At 41.7% G+C, this 22,152-nt stretch overlaps 1 protein-coding gene across 1 annotated transcript in view; it reads right to left on the reverse strand.

Moving 5' to 3' along the window:
- The window catches only part of LOC134563378 (ubiquitin-like modifier-activating enzyme 6), an 81,377-nt gene extending 68,275 nt beyond the window's left edge, over positions 1-13,102 (reverse strand). Inside the window, 8 exon segments of the mRNA XM_063421263.1 lie at positions 5,506-5,628; positions 6,176-6,256; positions 7,339-7,450; positions 8,284-8,378; positions 9,152-9,180; positions 10,023-10,117; positions 11,828-11,890; positions 12,928-13,102. Of these exon segments, the coding sequence (XP_063277333.1) occupies positions 5,506-5,628; positions 6,176-6,256; positions 7,339-7,450; positions 8,284-8,378; positions 9,152-9,180; positions 10,023-10,117; positions 11,828-11,868 (576 nt within the window). The 5' untranslated portion in view covers positions 11,869-11,890; positions 12,928-13,102.
- Positions 13,103-22,152: the final 9,050 nt, after the last annotated feature.

The raw sequence follows: 22,152 nt of genomic DNA on the forward strand, positions 1-22,152 counted from the left end.
TGGAGGGACCCTGAAACTAGAACTTGGCAATCTGATATTGCTGTAGTTGAAGAGTCTCCACAAATAGTGAAATTAGCTGCTGTTGTCAGAGTGTTTCAGAAATTCAGCACACCTTTTAATCTGATTACTGACTCCGCATATGTTTCAAGTATTGTACAGAGAGCAGAGAATTCTGTTTTGAAAAATGTTAAAAATGACATTCTTTTTTCTAGTTAAAACTGCTGGTCTCTCTGTTAGACCAGAGGACAGCTCCTTACTTTGTGATGCATATCAGGTCACATTCCAATCTACCAGGTTTTCTCACTAAAAGTAATGACCAAGCAGACTTGTTAACCTTATCAGTACAGCATGTTTTGCCTAACAAAATAGAGCAAGCTAAACTGAGTCACTCCTTTTTTCACCAAAATGCTAGGGCTTTAGTAAGACTTTTTAAATTAACTCCAGCACAAGCCTCTAATATCATTTCTATATGCCCTAACTGTCAGCGTTGCACACTTCCTAATGTAAACACAGGGGTCAACCCAAGAAGTCTACAGAGCCTACAAATTTGGCAGACAGATGTGACACACATTCCTGAATTCAGCCGCTTGAAATTCGTGCATGCTTCTATTGATACCTTTTCAAGTACTCTGTTTGCCTCAGCTCACACGGGAGAGACAGGGAAAGACGCCTGCCGTCATTTCGCTGCTGCCTTTGCCACCTTAAGAATTCCGCAACAGATTAAGACAGATAATGGACCCGCATATATTTCCCGTAGAGTTACAAACTTCTTCTCATTATAAGATATCACCCACAAAAAAGGCATAGCTCACTCACCCACAAGACAATCAATTATAGAACGAGCCCATTGCTCTCTCAAACGTCTTCTGTTACAACAAAAAGGGGGAGCCGAGGATACTCCTGCAGAAAGATTATGCAAAGCCTTGTATGTCTTTAATTTCTTGAATTGTTCAATGACAGACTTAAATCCCCCTATGACTAGGCATTTTACATCATCCAAATCACTTTCCTGCAAAGAGAAACCACCAGTACTAATCCGTAACCCAGAATCTGGTAAAATCCTTGGCCCTTACCCTTTGATCACCTGGGGAAGGGGCTATGCTTGTATCTCCTCAGAAAAAGGACCCCGCTAGATTCCGGCAAAAAACGTGAAGCCGTTCCGAGAACCTCTACCGACAGCTGACGGAGGTCAAGACGCCACCGCCACCGAGCCCCCGAGAGAGGAGGAGGAAGAGGAACCCCACTCAGACTACAGTTGATTATGAATCTTTCTGATCACTCAGAATCTATCCATAAAAGCATTCAGCAGCTAAAAGATAGTGTATTTAAATTAAAGGTAGAATCTGGATCTTAGCTAGATAACTTGTTTAGTGGCTAAGGTTTGACACCCTAGCTAAAAGATTTTCTTAGGATAAGAATGCATGTAATGATTTTAATAATAATTGTATTAGTTATGATACCTTGCTTGCTTCAATGTGTGCAGAGATTAGTTAATAAAGCCATCAAGAGAGTATTCTTAGTTAATACAGAAGGGGGAGATCTGGGAATACACAAGACAGAGAGTCAAACAGACTTGATTAGCATATCTGGTTTGATAACCAAGATGCCATGGCAGGAACCAACAGAACTGTGAAAATTACAGGAGATAGGATTACACCTGCTTACGGGAAGAGAGAAGATTCAATCAACTTCTGCAAGCAAAGAGTTGTTGTAAAATGCATGAGTTTTCTGTGTGATTTTTAACCTGATTATTGTAGTAGAAATGATTAACCTGTCTGAAATAGTATATAAGCTTTTGGAAAACCTGAGTAAAATCGAATTCTGATCACCGAATCAGTCTTCCCGTCTCTCATCAATCGCCAATACATCTGGGCCGCTGAGATTTGGCAGGACATCTCCACCCAGGTAGAGAAACTGACCGTGAAGGTTCGACACGTGGATGCGCACGTACCCAAGAGTCGGGCTAATGAAGAGCATTGCAACAACGAGCAGGTGGACAAAGCGGCCAAGGTGAAAGTATCACAGGTGGATCTAGGCTGGCAACACAAGGGAGAATTATTCCTGGCTCTTTGGGCCCATGATGCTTCTGGTCATCAGGGGAGAGATGCAACATACCGATGGGCCCGTGATTGAGGGGTGGGCGTTACTATGAACAACATCTCCCAAGTCATCCACAACTGTGAGACCTGCACTGCAATCAAGCAGGCCAAGCGGGTGAAGCCTCTGTGGTACAGTGGATGATGGTTGAAGTACAGGTATGGGGAGGCCTGGCAAATTGACCACATCACCCTTCCCCAAACCCACCAAGGCAAGTGCTACGTACTGACCATGGTGGAAGCCACCACTGGATGGTTGGAAACCTACCCTGTGCCTCACGCTAGACACGGAACACCATCCTGGGCCTGGAAAAGCAAGTCCTGTGGAGACATGGCACCCCTGAGAGAACTGAGTCAGACAATGGGACCCATTTCAAGAATGGCCTTATAAACACCTGGCCCAGAGAACATGGCATCAAATGGATATATCACACCCCTTATCATGCACCAGCTGCCGGGAAAGTAGAATGATGCAACGGACTACTAAAGAATACCCTAAAGGTACTTGGCGGACGGACCTTCAAGAATTGGGAAGTGAACTTAGCTAAGCCACCTCAATGGTGAACACTCGAGGATCCATCAACCGAGGTGGACCTGCCCAGTCCAAGCCCTTTCACACAGTGGATGGAGATAAAGTCCCGGTGGTTCACAGGAAGGGTATGTTAAGAAAGACTGTTTGGATTAATCCCACCTCAGGCAAAGGCAGACACATCCGTGGGATTGTTTTTGCTCAAGGACCCGGTTATACTTGGTGTGTAATGCAGAAAGATGGAGAAACCTGTTGTGTGCCACAGGGAAACCTAATCTTAAGTGAGAATTGTGTATAAGGTTTCATTGTGCATGTATATATATATATATAAGAGTATATTGATTTGGATATGATACAGATGATAATAGAATAAGGGGTGGATAATGTCTTGGGCTGAAAAATGTAACCAAAAATGTGTATTCTATTTTCATCTGTTGAAGTCAGTTGGGAGATATTGTTCCTTATCTCTTGTAATTCTAGGAGTGTAAAGAGGGTGGATGCCCTCTGTTAATGGGGCACCTGATAACACCAAGATAGCCTGTTTCCACTGGACTCCCAGAAGATGACTGGACCCTTTCTTGAGGATCATCTCTACTTCAACAGAGCCACAACTGTCACTCTGGGAGAACTTACTTCAGGCTGCTTCCAACACCCTGACCAACAGGGTGTCAGATTTGCATTCTGACTCTGTCAGTGTTCCTTTGTACTATTGCATTTATCTTATTTTATTTTATTTTATTTTATTTTATTTTATTTTATTTTATTTTATTTTATTTTATTTTTATATTTCTTGTTGTTTGTTCTCTCTCTATTAAAATGTATTTCTGACTTGGAGTCTCACTGGTTTTGCTTTCGAACCAGCACACCTTGGCCAGCTTACTACCCTCACTCCAAACATAACCTTACTTCAAAATTGGAAACAGAAAGGGAAATTGGCATGCCAAAAGAGGTCATATTCTGAATTTGATGAAAATTGTGATAGCCAAATTTATAACTGGAATAAAGGAAACAGGGTCATAGTCTCCCGACTTTTACCTTGGGTGGCTCCAGCCAAGGCCCTCAGTGAGCTTTCACCTGGAATACTGTCTTAGTAAGTAGGCAAATGCTACCTCTGCTGCACTCAGTGACCTCCTTAGTGACACTGAGATTACCAGGCATGCAACTTTACAAAACCATGCAGTCATCGACTATCTGCTGCTCGCCCATGGACATGGCTGCCAGGACTTTGATGGGATGTGCTGTTTCAACCCCTCTACTCACTCGGAATCCATCCACGCACATATCCAGAAGCTAAGAAAGCAAGTAAAGGAATTAAAGACTGAAAACTCAGACTGGATCAGTGAACTTTTCGGACACTGGGGATTGACAGGATGGGTCTTGTCTGTTGTTAAAGGGATATTTTTAATTGTAATCATTGTTTTTATCATCTTGCTTGTGTTTCCCTGCCTAGCTAAGTGTTTGCAGAAATCCATTGGGGAAGTGTTCATAGTTGGCAAAAACGGGGAAGTTGTGGAGTCCCTAGTGCCCTTAAAAGAATTCCCAACTGCCTTGCCTTGGAAAAGTGAAGATTAAAGATACCCCTTCCACATATAACAAGGTTTTTTCCCCCATGGTTCTTTGCAAACATTGCGCAATCTGCTCCCTGGGTTTCCCAACATCCATCACCTTCCCATGGTGTCCCCTTCCCCTGGTTCCCCATTGGCTGTGGGGCCTGGGGTCCAGTTTCTGTCTTCTCCATGGTCACTTGCCCCCTTGCCCTGCCCCTTGTACCACCCACAAACCTGAGACACTATATAACCCAAAAATCACATTGTTCGGCCTCTTTTTGGCCCACAGACCTTCCTTCGGCACATAGAATAAACTTCGCTGGAACTAATCTGTGGCTGAGAGCCTTCTGCCTCTCCTTGCTTGAGCTAGCCGGTAACGCATGTGGATGTGTGGCTTGATTGCTTTGCCTGAATCTTCTCAAGCAGTTTCTCCACTGGAGAGGCTGACTGGGAGACAATTAGGCTGCAGCTACACACCAAAAAGATACAATGTTACAATATACAAATAGATATTAATTTCTTGATTTGGCAGGTAATCAGCACAAGCCATGAAACTCAGTTATGTACTCCTTATGTAATTAATGAGAACAGTCAAGTCATCCATTCCCTTTTAAAGGCACCAAGGAACAGGCTACCCAAATCATCATAGTATAAGCTTTAATCCAGACCAAACCCAACTTGCTGTACAACCCCTCCCACATTGGTTATTATTATATCTAGACTGGAGATAGGACAAAAGACTTGCTGCTGGATGAGTGAGCTTCCTGTCTGAACTTCCAGAACCGAAAAAAGAATCTGAAGTAATTTCCCTTTATAAAACAACAATACAAGATTAAATGGACATCTTAACATTCTGCAGTGGAAGTACTAGCAATAATATCCCCTTCTCATTGCCTCATTGCTTTGGTAGGTTAAAACAAACCTTTTAATTTCTTTTCAAAATATGCTCTCAATCTCCTTAATTATTCCAGTAGCCCGCCTGTAAGTGCAGCAGTTTCTTATAAAAAGGGCACTTTCCACGCCTATTTTCACACTTCCTTAGAAGACTTACCCTATTTTCACACCAAAGTTATGTCCTCTTTCTACATCTCCTCATTTTCTTTCTCTCTCTCTCTCTAATTAAAAAATCAGTATTGTGTTACATAGTAAGTAACAACCAGGTGGCAAGGGTAAGAATAAAGTAACCAAAGTAGCTTTGCTTCTCCTATAGCGCCAATTTTAAATTGCTTAGCAGGTTGCTTAAGTGAAGCACTCTGGCCCTCCCCTTTTCAAAGAGCCAATAATAAGTCCTTTTAAAAACAGTTAAAGCAACACAATAACTTTTATCCCTTACTTGTGTTATATTTGAAATGAATATTTCCTTTGGCTCCTCTCCTGTTGTATCCAGCACTTCAAATTCATCACCAAAGTCACAAAACAAACGTGAACATGCTCCATACACATCTGCACTGATGAACTACAAGAGAAAGTAAAAATCATGAGTATCCCTAGAACAGCACAAGCCAAAGATATGATGCCTCACATTGGACCTTGTTGAAGGCCAGCAGGTTTAATTCTACAGTGGAAACCTGTTGTGTACTCAGGCCACTGACTACACAGCACAGCAGTGACAACAGACCTTGAACATGCAGGAGCATTTCTGAGCCCATTCACAACACAGGAGTAACATCACTACACAGTGAAATGCTGCCATTTCTACTTCTCTTACATCCAGCCTCAGCATGTCCTTCAGCACATTCTTTCAGAACCATTTTGAGTTAACAGTGAAAACTATTTCTTTAACACAAATGCTTTTTAATTAAGGACCAAGCCATGGTTACCTGTTCTGGTATCCAGATAATACCAGTAGCAGCACTGTATTCCCAAAACTCCTGCTGCTTCATCAACATGCCATCTGCATTGAATTATATACCCCATAACCAGCTTTCTCCATTTTTGGAAAGAACATCCTGGAAGTCCAGAATGCCCACAGATTATTCATGTGTTGCATATTTTTCTATTACCTTAATAGGTGGCTGCTGAGCATGACAGAAGTCATTTATCTTCTTCTGCAGCAACAGACTGACTTCAGTCAATATGACACACTGTGAACAAGAACAGAAATACTTCTAAGACACTGAAAGTAATCAGTATCTTCAAGCTATGGGAAAACTTAGCACTTAGAGTAAGTTAGGTGTCCTGACTCCTATCCTCCACACTTAAGAGAAAGCAGTCTTGAGGAAGTTTTCTCATTAAAGCAGACTGGTTACCACTCCACAAGATCTGGAAACATGAGCAAGAGCAGGAGCAGCAAATTCCCAGGTTTTAGTTTGTTTGGTTCGGGTTTTTTTTAACTGCAGCTGTGAAACTCAAAACCTAATTAGAATATTTACCGAAACAGTTATGGATAATCTCAGCAAAAATGTAGATTTTGAATTTTAGGATTAAAGCTAGTAAACACAAATAATACTCATCAGTGCACACCAAGAAGTCTGCATAGGCTTCCAGTATTTCTGGTCATAAAATTGCAGACACAGAATTTCTATACACATTCCTTTAATGCCTAGGACAGTATTGGCTTCCAAGGCACATGCACTGCAACCCATTCAGTTACACATGGCCTGCTGTAGCTGGGACATTCAGAAACTTGGTGTGCTTGTATCTAAGCCACACAGGTAAAGGTTCCCCACTCAGACGGAGCCATGCACACAGGCAGGACACAGCTGACTGAACAACTGCAAGTGCCCTCACTCCACCACAGAGGCACTTACATTTCATTACATACATATATGAATGATCTAATTATATAGCCTGAGCTTCTGCTGCCTGGAATACAGCACAAAGAATATATATAGAACATCTGTGCTACATAGCTGCAAAGAAAGGTCACAGTTTCACCTTCAAAGAAAAAAATTTGTACAGTGACCCCACTTAGCTATTTATTGTCATAGCAAATTCCATAGTAAGTGTATTAAGAAAGTGGTGGGAACACAAACCCACTGTTTCAGTCTTGAAAAAAACAAGCACAACACTTCATCAGTCCAAATACAAGACTTACTGCTTTCTTTACACCATCTCAAAATATACTTCAAAGTTCTTCATTCTATTTAATTACATAAAAAATCCAAGTTTTATGCTCAGAGCAAAATACACCAATACACATACAACTGCTTTAAGAGAAACATACCTGGTAGTGCTTTAGGAAAGACAGATCTGTGGTTTCATCTAGTGGCACAGTTGATGCTGCTACATGGACATATGGATTGAGTTCTGCAATATGAGGAAGTGTGGCCTCAGCCCTGAAAGAAAAGCAATTTTCAATTTTTTATGTATCTACAAAATTGTATTTTCAATACACAATTTCATACTACACATGCCCTACAAGAGACCCTCACAATGTGTCCTGGCAACAACCAACAACTAATTTATTCACACTTCAATTCTTAGCAAGCCTGAGGAAAATTGATGTGTCCAATATCTGTCACAGCGGACACGGAAAGAACCACACGAGGACACGCTGGTGAGTGAAGCAGGAAAAAAGGGGCGAGTTTATTTACAAAACTCAGTTTTATACATTTCCTATGGGGCCCGTGGATTGGAGGATGAAATTCCACCTCTCAATCCACATTGGTCAAGCCAACTGTCAATCACCTTTCTCCTCCTACCTAGAAATATGTAAACAATGAAAGACAGCAAAACATGGCCAGTGTTTATAGTAGAAAGTGTGATAAGGTGAAATTTCTGACTCCAATAGGAAGAACATTACAGAAAGCTTAGAAAAGTCTTCAAAACCAGGATGACACAATATCCCACAGGACTCACGGATGGTCTGCTGTCATGGCTATTGTCCAGTCTTGTACAGGTGGCTGAGAAAGCCCAAGGAAGAAATGCATGCTGGCCCCTGCTATTAAATTTGCATTACAAGCAGTGACACTTTTGACTCTGAACCTCAGTCCCAGTCTAGACTTGCTCTAATATCTACCTGGGCACTGTACTCACAGCCAGCATCTCCAGAGAAAGGGTTTAACAGGTATTTGATATGTACTACCAGCTCTTGGACAACAAACTGCTATTTTTGATGCTGATGAGACTGTCGAGCTCAGTCCTCTCTCACTCCAAAGACTTCACTAACCTGTTCCTTTGACTGGTAACATCATCTTCATGGATGAAGAAGTTGATCCCCAAATCCCATTTTGTGCAGTGCTTGGTGTCATGAACTGTAAGAGCCTAAGAAAGTTTGTCAAAAAGTATTTGCTGGAAGAAATATACAAGGTCACAGCACCCAAAAGCATGGACTAAACCCCACATAAAATGTTGCAAGGAAGAGATTTAGTTGTAGCACATAGAAGAACAAGCTCTTCCAACCTCTTTTCCAAAACTCTTACTGTTTGAGAGAGCAAAACACATCTGCAACATGCACTTCATTCAGCATTTTCCTGCCAGTTTGCAGTGATAACAGACAGCATTTAAATATTAAGGATGATTTTTGCCAGACTGTGATACAGGGGCAATTGTGATCTGAAACTTAATGGAGTCATTTGATTTTTTTCTATTGGAAAGAAGAGTTTTAAAAGGCTTCTTGCTAATAAAATTAATCCAAGCAGCACAAAAGCAGTTGTTGGATTAAAACACCCAACCATTCTAATGTCTACACAAAAGGATTCTAATGGATGACAAAATAAGATATTTTGAATAGTTTGGCTTTCAAATTTGGACCACTCCATTTAGGAGAAGCCACTTTGTACAAAAGGATTCAGTATCTAATCAGCAGCTGGCTAAAATAGTTTATGAGCCATTTCAGAGTGCAGTGGACATTAACCTAAGATTCTGACTGTACCACTAGAACATCCAGATTATTGAAAGTTTTCACCCCTAGGCTCTCAAATGTTTTGCAACCCTTCTACTGAAAAACAGATTCAGAAACTTCAATTAGCTAGTAGTGTTTTGCCTTTTTCTCATGCTTACCCAAGAATACCCAACAACAGAATTGTTTTACATACCTTTACCCTGGCCAGAATGATGTTTTTGGCTGAAAAAACAAAACAAAAAAAAAGCAAAAACAGTGAGAAGGACTATTGCAGGTTACTTGCAAATCTGTAATTGGATAGTTATTCAGGTGGACAATGACAGTATTTCATTATTAAGAAGTTCATAGCTTAAGGGTTTTTTCTCTCTTACATTTGGCTCAAGCATTCTACAGCACTCCTGACAGCAAAATAACATAAGTAAGGTTAAAAAGACTCTCTACATTTGTCATTTGTCAGCTGTTCATCCCACAGTTGTGATTACAGAGATAGTAATGACAATAAACTGCAAAACCCCAGGACTCTGTTCTGGCATCTGGTGCAAAGAACCACTAGAGCCAACTGAAGGAGGAATACCCCAGGCACAAACCAGCCAAAACAAGTCTTGCTCATGAGGAGTAAGGGAAATTGTTAAGAAGTCTCTTGTATCAGGGCAGTTATGCATTTTCACCAAATAGTTCTGTTCTGCTACACACCCTCCCATTTCACACGGGAAAAATTTGGGCTATAGCTATTTCTATAAAACATTCATTGATACTGATGCATAAATGAGTAACTTGGATTACCTACCCTAAACCTTCACCCAGGACACAAGATTTAGCTAAAGCAATCTGGCTCATGGAAGCACATTTTAAAGTAAAATTTGAAATGTTGTTCTAGTCAAAGGAGAATTTAAGTCCAGGATCTTTCCTGCATCTGCAATGTTAGTAATATGCATCATGCATACATAAATTCATTCAGATAGTTCAGACATGCTTAATATATTTAAATTGAAGGTTTACAGGTATCCTGGGACAGTATGTTTACACACACTCATGTCTTCTTAAATAAATGTTACCTAACTTACCAATCTCCACACCAAGGCCACCTATACCACTCAGGAACACGTGGGACTGAGCCATCTTCTGCATTGCTGTGTCTCCAAGAACATACCTCTGGCGACTACAGCAAAGACAAATTCAAATCAAAACAAGATACAAAGTCAAGAGCATATTAAAGCAAGTCAAGAATTCCCAGTCATTAAAAAACTTCATAAAAATGCAAATGTTTATCAAACATAAGATTTGCACTCACAATGCATACAGCAAAATGCATTTAGCACAGACCTTGTCAGTGCAAGGTTTTAGAGAAGATAAAGTTATAATTTTAAATCAGTGCAAAACTTCTTCAGGATAAACAAAGTTTTTGGAATTAACTACTGAAGACACAAATATGCATAAGAATTTCTTTGTTATCAGAAATCTTCAAAACAGAGGGTGTTGGGGGTTAGATTTGGGTTTTTTTTTTTCCTTCTCACAGAATTTTTTCCCATAAGTTTCCAAGAAGCCTTAATGACTACTTAATCAGAACAAAAGGGAGTTCTTGAGGGACATGGCAGCACAAGGCTACACTTGTTGTTTTTGAGTCCCTGGGAGTGTCCCTCAGAGGGGAGAGATGATGAGCTTTGGGAAAGGCAAAAAGACAGCTGGGGGAGGAGAACTCACTTGCTCTCAGCGCCGAGGAGGACGGTCAGGCTGCCTCCCGCTACAGGAAGAGTTCGCGGCCCTCACTCTGCCTCTGTCTCGTCCTGGGAAATCTACAGTCATCTGCTCCTGTACCCGGGAATCCTGAGCTCGCTTTCTCCAGCCCTCCCCCCACTGCTGCTGCTTCTTCGGAGCTTTGAGGTTTTCCTGCTACTCTGTAGCCCTGCACTGCCCAGCCCTGCCGGGACACCCCTGCCGCTCCAGCTTCCAGCGCAGAGCTCCTCATCTCATCCACCAGCCCGAGACTTTCCTCCCTTCCAGCTCGGCCTCTCAGAGTCCTGCAGGGGCACCGAGATCAAACTGCCCTGGGCTTTCTGTGAAAGCCCTCAAGGTTCTTGGTTCTGTTTATTATTAATGCTGTAGTTGTTGTTTGTTTGTTGTTTTGTCATATATACTAGTAAAGAACTGTTATTCCTATCCCCATACCTTTGTCTGAAAGCTCCTTTAATTTTTTTTTTCTTAATTAGAATAATTTAGAGGGAGGGGATTTGAATTCTCCATATCTAGGGAGGTCCTGCCCCCTTCCTAGCAGATATCTGTCTTTCAAACCAAGACAGAGGGTAACACAGCTTTTGTAGTCAGATCCTGAAATCTGGAAGAGTCCTAACTTCCAACTGTACAATTAAACTTATACCATTTTAAACATCATCTTTTTCACCAAGGAAAAGAAAACTTAAATGAGGCTACTGACAAAAAGTTAAGTGACACAACACCAGAAGTATTGCACTGAATTAAGAAGAAGCCTTATTTGTTCTGCATACAAGCAAATTTTAAATTATTTTTTATTTTTTGATATACAAAGAAGCTTTTCATCCCACCATGCTTTTACAGGGATACCATTTGTCCCAGTAGAGACTTTCTGAACTATTACCATGCCAAGTGATATCAAGACACTCCCAGCTAACAAATTAAAACAAAACTAAACCAAAAGAAATAAATATTTTCTTTTGAAATCTACAAAAAACCCTCGAAATATAACACCCTGAAGTCTGGAGGGTAACAGAGATACTGGTGATGAGGACTGAGCACAGCAAAGGCTGAGTGATGAATGAAATTATATCATTACTGCATGTAAATGTAAGTGTTCCTGAAAAGACAGGAGCAACACTTAAAAATCAGACAATCTTACCTATGCAAAGCATCATCAATTTCCATAGAATCTGCTGCCATGATTCAATGTGATTTGTTTACACTAGAAGGGTTACAAAAAGAAATGAGCTGGTTATTCAGATGCAATTTCACAGCTGGGACCCCCTCCCTGCCCCATTCAGGTCTTCATTAAAGGAACTGAAAAATAAAAAAAATGATGTTACACAGGAATCACTTTGAACATTAAGCAACCTGTGGAACACCACATCACCTGGGTAAGGAAAACACACACCAACCGGAAGACAAGAACCCCCAAATCTTCAATAAATGCTTTCAAAATACAAACAGACATTAATTTCCCCACTGAGGAAATGCAAGATTTACTTCTTATATTTGTCACAGTAAGTTTTACTGAAAAAGCAACTTCATTTTATATGAAGAGCTCCAAACTGATCAACTTGCATCTATCTGATCAGTGAGTTTTTTTGAAAAGAAGATAGAAGATCACTGAATGGCTAGAAACAGGCATTTATGCTACATTATTTCTATGTTAATTGAAAACCCTTAAGAAACAAGTGTTTCAGCTAACTGAAGAAACCAACACCCAAAGATCTAAATTATTGCAACATTTAACTAAGACATGCACTTAGACAGTTTGATAGGATTGTAAGAAAAAAAGTAATTTTATGCTATTAAGGCCTTCAGCTGTTAACAAGGATGTTTTCATTCTTAAGTTGGTGATAGCTAAGCACCAGGATTAGGAACAAGCTGCCCCTGGGCAACTTGTTTCTTACTTATGCACACTGGGAACTGGTGCTTCCTGAACCTGGCAGGTGACTGCCACCAAACACAGGATGACCAAAATAGACCTTGTGTGTACTTTTGTAGAAGTGACAGGAACTATTGAAACGTGATATTGGAAATTAGAGGATATTAATCATAGAAATTAGAAAAGTTCATTAAAAGAGTAGGCATTCAGATGATGTATTGCTGCCCTTAGAAAAAACAGAAATATGTAGGAATGCAAGGATGCTTGATAAGAAGGAGAATGCTTACCCAAAGCAGGAGACAAGAATGCAAGTGAACCAAAGATACTAAGATAACAGGTGCCTTGCACCCCCAGGGACAGATAAAACTGACCTTACAGCTTGAACTATGACCAGAGCACCAGTGAGCATGCGCAAGGCGGCAGGGTCAGAAGTTCATCTCAGAGGAAGACTTCTGCCTTCATCGCTGAGACCCCCGTGAGAGACCACCAGAGACAACTGTGCAGGCACAAGAGACTGATGAGCTAATTAGCATACGAAGAGGAGAGGGGGGGAGCCAAAGGATGAATATTCATGAGGGTATTGTGAAACTCAACACATATGTAACATTCTAGAGGATAAAAGAAAATACGTAAAAGTGAGCAGCCCGCATGCCTTTGAGAATTATCTCGCATTGCCCCCAGCGCTGAATAAAACTGCATACCTACTTTAAAACTCGCTCTGCCTCCAAGTTTTAGAGTCCTCTCCGCATGTCACTGTAATAAATGCCATGGGATAATTCATGTTATAAAATTATAAAACGGGATTGTTTGTGTTATAAGGTTGCAAGTACATAAAAATAAATGTAACCAAACAAGCCTGGGCATGTTGCAGTGAAACCAGTAAACCCAGGCTTGGGCTTGTAGCAATGACGTTTTAGGTCAAACAAAAGCTGCTGCCAGGAAACCCAAGGTGGAGCTGGAGAAGTGAGAAGCACCGCCATCACCCACAAGAAAGGAGGGTGGACTGAGCCATCAAAAAAAGATACCAATCTCAGCGGCAAATCTCAACAGCAATATCTGAGCAGACCCACCTCTATTCACCCTCTCTACTCCCTATTCAGACACCCTGAATAACCAAAATTACTATTCATCTCTCCCTGGGAAAATCTATTTTGCAGCTGGGAGAACCAATCGAAAACCCAAAGTTATTATTAATCTTTCTCCAAAGAGCCTATTCAGAAGATGGGGCAGGAGAATAGGACAAAGAACTTTGGGTGCCGCGGGTGAAATAAAGTGTATTTAAGGGGGACCCTGGGACAGGTTTCCCTTTTGTGAACAAGGGAGGGACTCAGTGTGCTAGAGGCTGTGTCCATAAGGTTCACCCAGTGCCAATCCCAGGTTATCTGCACTGCACTTTTGATTGCTGGTTTGCCTAAATTTTTCAGTGAATTTCTTTATTATTTAAAAAAAAATATTTAAATAATTAAAATTGGATCATATTTTCAACAGGAATTGATGTTCTGTGAGACACTAAGTTTGAAGCTTTGAGAAAAGCTAAGGTTACAGTTAACAATAGATGTTGCTGATTTAGCTGAAATGAATAGATAAGCTTTGCTGAAATCAGTTAAAAGTTAGAGGATGGTCAAAAGAAACCAGATTTAAGATAAGCTACCCCGAATCTAGTAACTCATTGCTTGTCAAACAGAGAAACTAATCAATACAACACCAGACCTCCTGTTTCCAGAAACCCACTGAAATAGCCCTGGAAAACAGGCAACAGGGAGTTCTACCATCCATCAATCACATCTGCATTGAAAAGGTTGAAAGTTTATGTTATGAACAAGTTTCCTGGTCGGGAGGGGTTGGGCTGCCCCTGTCCTGGCCCCGTGGCAGGACGGTCGCCCCCGGGGGAAAGCGCAGAGCACGCATTGGCATGTTAAAAGAGCTCTGGGAGTGCAGTCCGCCTCCTCCCAGCCTTTTGGAGGAATGGGGGTTTTTCCTGTTTGTAACCCCCACACCCTAGCAAGTTTGAAGACAGAGGGAAGCTGCCCCGAAGGGAAAGGCGGCATTCTCCTACCTCATTAAAATGTGAAAAGGAGAGGCTCTGGCCTTGATGACCCAGCCATTGTTCGCTGTAACTACTTTCTTTTAGCAGGAATACCTCTGCTGTGACCAGGACAAATGCATATGTATTTGTATATGCAAATAAAACTGCCCCTGTGAATCCTGGGAGGGTTTTTTTGGAGAAACTGCACCTCAAGACAAGAAGCTAGATGTGTCAGAGGAGAATTAGATAGTGCTCTGGCCGAGCAAGAAGTAAATGCACCCCCTGGCCTGGTTTGAAGATTGACCATAACCTATGAGGAGCTTGGATAGAATGGGAACTGGCTAGCTGAACTGACTGAGACAGACAACCGGAAACTCTTGAAGGTTTTCCCTGAGGGCAAAGAACTGACTTTCCACGCCAGTGGCAGACTGCTCACGGCTCTGCTTGCTGATGGTTGACCAGAGAGAACTCCCAGCTGTTCCTATGGGAACAAGGACTCGGCATCTACTGTAATGAACTGGGACAGCACATGCTCCTTCGGATGGCCGCAGCAGCGTGGAAAGCTCCTATTGGACTCTTCAATCCTGCTGATGACTTTAATAATGAGCTGATCACTTTAATAAAGAGCTGAATATTAATAAAGACATATGCACTGCTCTTTTCAGTTTAGAACAAGGAAGACTCGTTTTACTTCCTCCTTTTGGTGACCACTCCTCACAAAAGGACCACCGACCCATTTCAGGGAACAAACTACCCATGCTTAATAGCCTTTTTGTCAATTAGCATACGAAGAGGAAGTGACAGGGGTATGAATATGCATTTGTATTTTGTGTATTCAACATTTTTGTAAATAAAAGGCTTTGTAATTACCTGTGATCTTTGCAGTGCGCATTAGGGAGCTATCCCATGCGCTGCCCGGTGTTGCAATAAACATACACTTTCTAACTTTAACTGTTAGAGAGTCTTTTGTCCGTCACAGCTGAATATCAATATTAGATAGATATTCATATTTTAATAAATCATCTTGGTCACATATCTTATTTCAGCTTTCTACAAACTGCCTCGGAAATTACACATAGCTGACAACCCTTTCTCCTGAGACTGAAAAGTAAAGGCCCAGGCATACTAAGGACTTTTTATTTGAGATCACAGATATACCCTAAAACAGCTTTCAAACCTGCCCGAAATCTAATTTCTATTCACTGTTCAGGTGACTTTGGCAAACATTTTAACATTTCTGAGGTATGGCACCTGCAGGCTGTCACAACGTGGAGACTGCAACTGAGACACTAATTTTGAAGCTTTGAGAAAAGCTAAGGTTATAGTTTATAATAGATGTTGCTGATTTAGCTGAAATGAATAGATAAGCTTTGCGGAAATCAGTTACAAGTTAGAGGAAAAAAGAAACCGGATTTAAGATAAGCTATGTGAAAAATATGGGATGTTAATTCGTGTTCTTATGGGTTATGGCATGTTAGAAATTATAAAAACCACTGTATATACGTTAAATGGGAATATAGTCTTAAATTACAGTCTGCCTTGGAATTCACTGAGACAGGCACTACCCTGGAATTTCCATTTAGAAAGGAGACAAAGGATTTATGGGAAAACCCTGGCCTTCTCTTTGGCATCAGAAAGGACCCATTAAGATAAGCAATCAGTCCTTTCCCCATGGGCGGTAGAGCCATCAGATCATTATCATCAGCCATGGAACACCATCATCAGAGCAGAGCACCACCATCAGAGCACCATCATCGTCAAAATCTCCGGAGATGAACTCTTTCCATTCATAAACTTTGGTGTCTATTCACTCACGGGAAACCAAAAACTGACAATTTAAAATGGAGGAGGAAACTCTTTTCACCCCAGCGAGTAGTTAATGCTGCTTCTGCCTGCGCTGACTCGGAGGCAAGAACACTGTGAAACCAGCACACCGCTACAGCTCCTGTGCCTTTGCTGCTGTTATAAATGCCAATACAATATTCCAATTAAAATTATAATTTTGGTTTATTAACAAAAAGATCGAATTACAGAATTTCGGCAAAATCACCCACAGCGGAGATACTTGACTATTTTTACCCTGGAAAATGTCAAGGGTGAACCGGGACTCAGTACCTGGCGGACTGCCGTCCCCCCTAGGTTCACAAATTGGCCTTGTTTGGGGCTTAGTTTTTATACACTTTATTCCACCTCTGGCAAAAAATTTCCTCATAGTCCCTTTGCGTCCAAGCTAGTTATTCAAATTCATAGTTGTCTCCGGCTTAGCTCAAAAGAGTTCCTTCTCTCCTGCGAGGTGTCAATTTTTTGGTTTCCCGTAAGTGTATAGACGCCCAGGTTTATGAATGGTAAAAGTTCATCTCCAGAGATGTGGATGATGATGGTCCCCTAATGGTTGTGTTCAATGAGGGTGTTGGCTGAAGATAATGATCTGACGACTCTGCCATCCAGGGAGAAGACTGATAGCTTATCTTAATGTGTCTTCTCCTGATGCTGAGGAGATGGCCGGTTTTCCCGTAAATCCTTTGTCTCCTTTCTGAATGTTAAATTTCAGGGTGGTGCCTGCTTTTTGTCATAGCAATTTTTAGAGGCAGACGGAAACTTATATTCTCATATAACATATATACAGTGGTATTCATAGTTTTAATATGTCATAACCCATAAGAACATGAATTAACATCCCATATTTTTCACACTGCTCTTCAGAGCATCTTAATTCTTCTTGGTAACATGTAGCTTCTCAGTTTGTCCCTGGGTTATGTCATGCAAGCAGCTGAGGCTTTAAAAAATGAAGAACATTACTTAAACAGTGAAATACAAGGCTGACATTAAAACTGAAAGTGTTGGCTTCTAAAAGGAAACATACAAGTGTATAAATGTTGAGCCTCTGGTAAGAACTAGGACATAATGTTAGAATGACTTCTTTTACAAACATTTCTTTGAAGCAGGTTCAATACCGGTAGAACAAGAATGAGAAATAACTTGGATGCAGAAATACATTGACCAAGTTTGTCCTACAGTCGCTTGACCATAGTGTTATTAAATCCTCCTTGTAGAAGGAGGTATTTTGCTCTACCTGATAGGTGCACTGGCAGCATCTCAGTGCTGTAACTATAACTGCAGGAGGAGAATGGGGAATATATTCAAGTATATTGAAAGAGCCACTGTCAAATGAGTCTGTGTGAAACAGGTAGCTGAGTTTCTCTTGCCAGTTGATCATGTCCTAGGTTGTTTACAAAAGACTGTTTGGGAGGGCACAGAGATTGAGATGGCTGTCAGCAACCACAGCTGTGGAAGCTGAGCATTTTTATCCAGGGGTGGATCACCATCCCCATCTTAGTACCACAATCCTTTTATGTTGTGTAGTCCCAGGGTGGCAGTGCTGTTTGTGGAGGATGATTGTGGAGGAACAGAACAGCTCTGGTCTGTTAAGAGATGATGCTGGCTTGCTTTGAGGGGAACTTCCAGTCTTGTGTCTCAGGCTGCCGCCGCTGGGCCTGACGATAAATGAGGGACTCAGGAGACATTTCTGGGTTGCGAGCAGATCCGGGCAGGAAGCAGGAACTCCCCAAGTTTATTTACAATGTCACTTATATACATCTCCTATAATGTCCATCCATTGGAGGATTAAATCCCCACCTCCTAATCAACACTGGTCAAACTAACCGTCCATCACCTTTTCTCCTCCCAACTAGAAATATGTAAACAAGGAGAGACAGTTAGCAAAACATGGCCAGTGTTTACATTAACCAGGCATGAGAGAAGCTGCACATTCTCTTTCAATATGAGCACTTGACACACAGGAAAAAACCTCATGGCAACATCAGGCAGTGGCTGAAATGAAAGCCCTCATTTGAGCAGGGACTGAAGCCTGTGACTGCAGGATGTGGTGTGTTGCGATCTGGCTCTAGTAAAATGGATATTGCTTGTCCTCAGCCCATATGGTGTCAAGGGCATGGGAGCTGCATGGGAGTGGCTGGTGGTGTGGTCTGTGATGGAGCTGCCTCATGCTGACTGCCTTGAGTGCTAGCTGAAGTGTAGGAGTTAATATGCACACTGTTTTTGTTTTTCTCCCAGTAGCTTCAGTCGGTCTCGGCTGCCTTGGTTGTTCCTGGTTAGGGGTGCACCTACGTACCCCCCTGCCCAAGCAACTCCGTCAAAGCTCCCAGGCACAGGCAACACTTAGCAAGCTTAGTTATAGTGATATTCAGCTCTTAGCAGTGATCAGCTCTTTTGCAGTGATTCTCAGCTCATAAGCTTGCTAAGGTGCCTTGGCAGACGCAGGGAGAGAGAGGAGAAGCGCCGTATGAAGTTCCACAGATGAATCTTTATTAGCTTCTTTCGTGAAGGGTTTCAGGGACAGCTCTTCCACTGAGCTGGGGGAAAAGTGGGGGTTTTATAGGGTACCGAGGTTTTGAGAAGGGGTTCAATAGTATGAGTCGGGGTAGAAAGTGACCTATTGTCTTACAGGGAGATAAGAGAGGGTCCAAGCGCGGGAGAAGGGTTATTTTGGCCTAGTCACCATGACTAGGCATTTCTGCCCTTAGGCAACTGACCGCCAGAGAGGCCTACCAGGCCTCACGGCTGCAACACACAGTGGAAGAGCTTTGTGGATGAGATTTATGGCCTGTGTCCAATGTAACTCTGTCGCTTGCTGTGCTATTTCAGCAATTTCTAAAAAAAACAAAAGGATGAATTTTGCATCAGAATGTTGTGGTTTATTAAAATATGAATATCGATCTAATATCAATATCCAACTGTGACAGAAAAAACCCTCTAACAGTTAAAGTTAGAAAGTGTATGTTTATTGCGACGCCGGGCAGCGCATGGGATAGCTCCCTAATGCGCACTGCAAAGATCACAGGTAATTACAAAGCCTTTTATTTACAAAAATGTTGAATACACAAAATACAAATGCATATTCATACCCCTGTCACTTCCTCTTCTCCGCTTCGTATGCTAATTGACAAAAAGGCTATTAAGCATGGGTAGTTTGTTCCCTGAAATGGGTCGGTGGTCCTTTTGTGAGGAGTGGTCACCAAAAGGAGGAAGTAAAACGAGTCTTCCTTGTTCTAAACTATCAACCTTTTCAATGCAGATGTGATTGATGGATGGTAGAACTCCCTGTTTCCAGTTTTCCAGGGCTATTTCAGTGGGTTTCTGAAAACAGGAGGTCTGGTGTTGTATTGATTAGTTTCTCTGTTTGACAAGCAATGAGTTACTAGATCCGGGGTAGCTTATCTTAAATCTGGTTTCTTTTAACCATCCTCTAACTTTTAACTGATTTCAGCAAAGCTTATCTATTCATTTCAGCTAAATCAGCAACATCTATTGTTAACTGTAATTTCAGCTTTTCTCAAAGCTTCAAAATTAGTGTCTCACTATCAATATGTTCTCTCCCATTTCCCAAACTCTTGATTAAGATCCCAGCACAGCTCACCTTCTCTCAAGGTTATTGTTTCTCTGAGATTCTCCTTGGGGTTGGTGTTCCCCAAGGTAATAAGGTTTTTTCCCCAGGGTTGCTATTCCCTGAGGGTTTCCTCTGGGTTGCTGTTCCCAGAGATAATAAGGTTTTCAGTCTTCTCTTTGCCCTAAGTGTTACACACCAGAGGTAGAGACGAAAAGTTGAGTCCGCCGGTGCACATTTCCAAGGTTGTTTATTCTTCATTATCTCAGTCCTTTCTCAGCTCTGCCAGCGCTCCCTGGCAGGGTACCTTATCTTAGTTCTTTCTCAGCTCTGTGAGGCATCCCCAGCAGAGCAGGACACGCGGCAGACTGGGCGCATCAGAGAGCCCCGCACCTTATGTACGGTCCCCTTGACCCAACCACTGTCCGAGACGTATTTTTTATTTACAAAATTTTACCAATACCTACTACCTTTACTAACATGTCAGTTCTACTCTAAGTCAATCTCTAAAACCCAACTCAGCACAAGATGGGGGACGAGAACAAGAACAAGGAAGACAGGAGCCACTCCCCAATTCCTCCATCTTGTCTCTTCAGCCCCATATGCTAAGAATCCTAATTTCTATATTTATATTCTATAATAAACCATCCACTACTTATTTCAAATTCTTAGGATTTGTGATTCTTCTTGCATGTGAGTGTTCACTCCCATGGACAGGAATCAGAGTCAGTGTCCTCCTGGGATCTGTGTGGGTCTAACTGACCCCCCTGTACAGATCCCAGACCCCCCTGTCTTGATCCCAGACCCCCCTGTCCGGTCTCCAAACCCTCCAGGGTGGCCAGAGGGATGTTCTAGACTCCGACAACCTTCCCATTGTTATAAATGTCAATCCACTTTGCCAACTGAAATATAATTTGGTTTAATAAAAAATCAAATTACAGAATTTTGGTAAAACCAGCAAGCAGAGTTATGCTGACGATAACCCTGGATTGTCAAAGGGTGAACCGGAAAGAAACCTCTATCGCACTGCAGTCCCCCAAAGTTCATGAATTGGCCCTGTCTGGGGTCCAGGTTTTATAGGGTTTATTTTGCCCCTGGCATAAGATTTCCCCACAGTTCTTTGTTTCCTTGGAATAGTTATTCGAATGCATTGCCATTGTTGTTCTGCTTAATGGGGTCTCCTATGGGAGGGAGAAGTGTCAATTTCCTTTCTCCAGTGGGTGAATGGAAGACAAATTTTGAATGGACAGATGTTCTCCTCCGGTGATCAGTGTGATGGTGAAGCTCTGATGGCTCTGCTGCTTTTGGGAGAACTGATTGCTTATCTTAATGTGTCCTCCTTTCTGATGCCAATGACAGCGTCTCCAGTTCTGGACATTTCATTGTGTCCTCCTAAATGGTGGTTTCTGGGTGTTGCCTGCCTCGGAATTCGTCAATTCCGTGGCTGGCTGGAACTAAGGTTACATTCTACATAACATATTTACAGTTTGCATTTACCAAAACATGATTTAACATACTATAATCCATAAAAACATGAATTAACATACCATATTTACCACATCATCATCCAGTTTAATTTCCCTTCACCTTGAACCCTGCCTTCCCTTAGTTACCCCGATCACTGGAGTAGGTGAGAAGAGTTTAAATCGTTCGTGACACCATTAGCACATCTAGTCTAGAATGGGAGGGATTCAAGCACTCAAAAGTGTCCTTGCATACAAGGAATATAGAATAGTCACCTTGTATTTAAAAATATTTATAACTTTAAAACTGACCGACCAACTACCTGCATCCTGTGGTGTAACCGAATTTCTTAGAGATTGTGGGCATGGTGTGCTGTGGAATGAGATTTGAGCTATCCCAAACTGGGCCTCAGATTTGGGCCTGCTAGGCCTCAGATTTGGGCCCGTGTAGAAGTAGATAAGTTTTGTGGCGCAGTTAGAAATTAGGTTAAAATGTGTGCATAGACTGGATAAGACAATTAGAGTGAAGTCATGGTAGCTTCCTTAAACTGAGATAGATTACGTACTTGTTCACGCTGAATGCCAATAAAAATGCACCTGCAACTGTAAATTATTTCGCACTGTATAAAACCAGCCATTTTGGGAATAAAGAGGAGAACGTATGATCTGACCATATTGGTTGTATCGTGTGTTGCTCTGTTCC

This window comes from Prinia subflava, chromosome W, assembly GCF_021018805.1.
Source record: "Prinia subflava isolate CZ2003 ecotype Zambia chromosome W, Cam_Psub_1.2, whole genome shotgun sequence".
Classification (NCBI taxonomy): domain Eukaryota; kingdom Metazoa; phylum Chordata; class Aves; order Passeriformes; family Cisticolidae; genus Prinia; species Prinia subflava.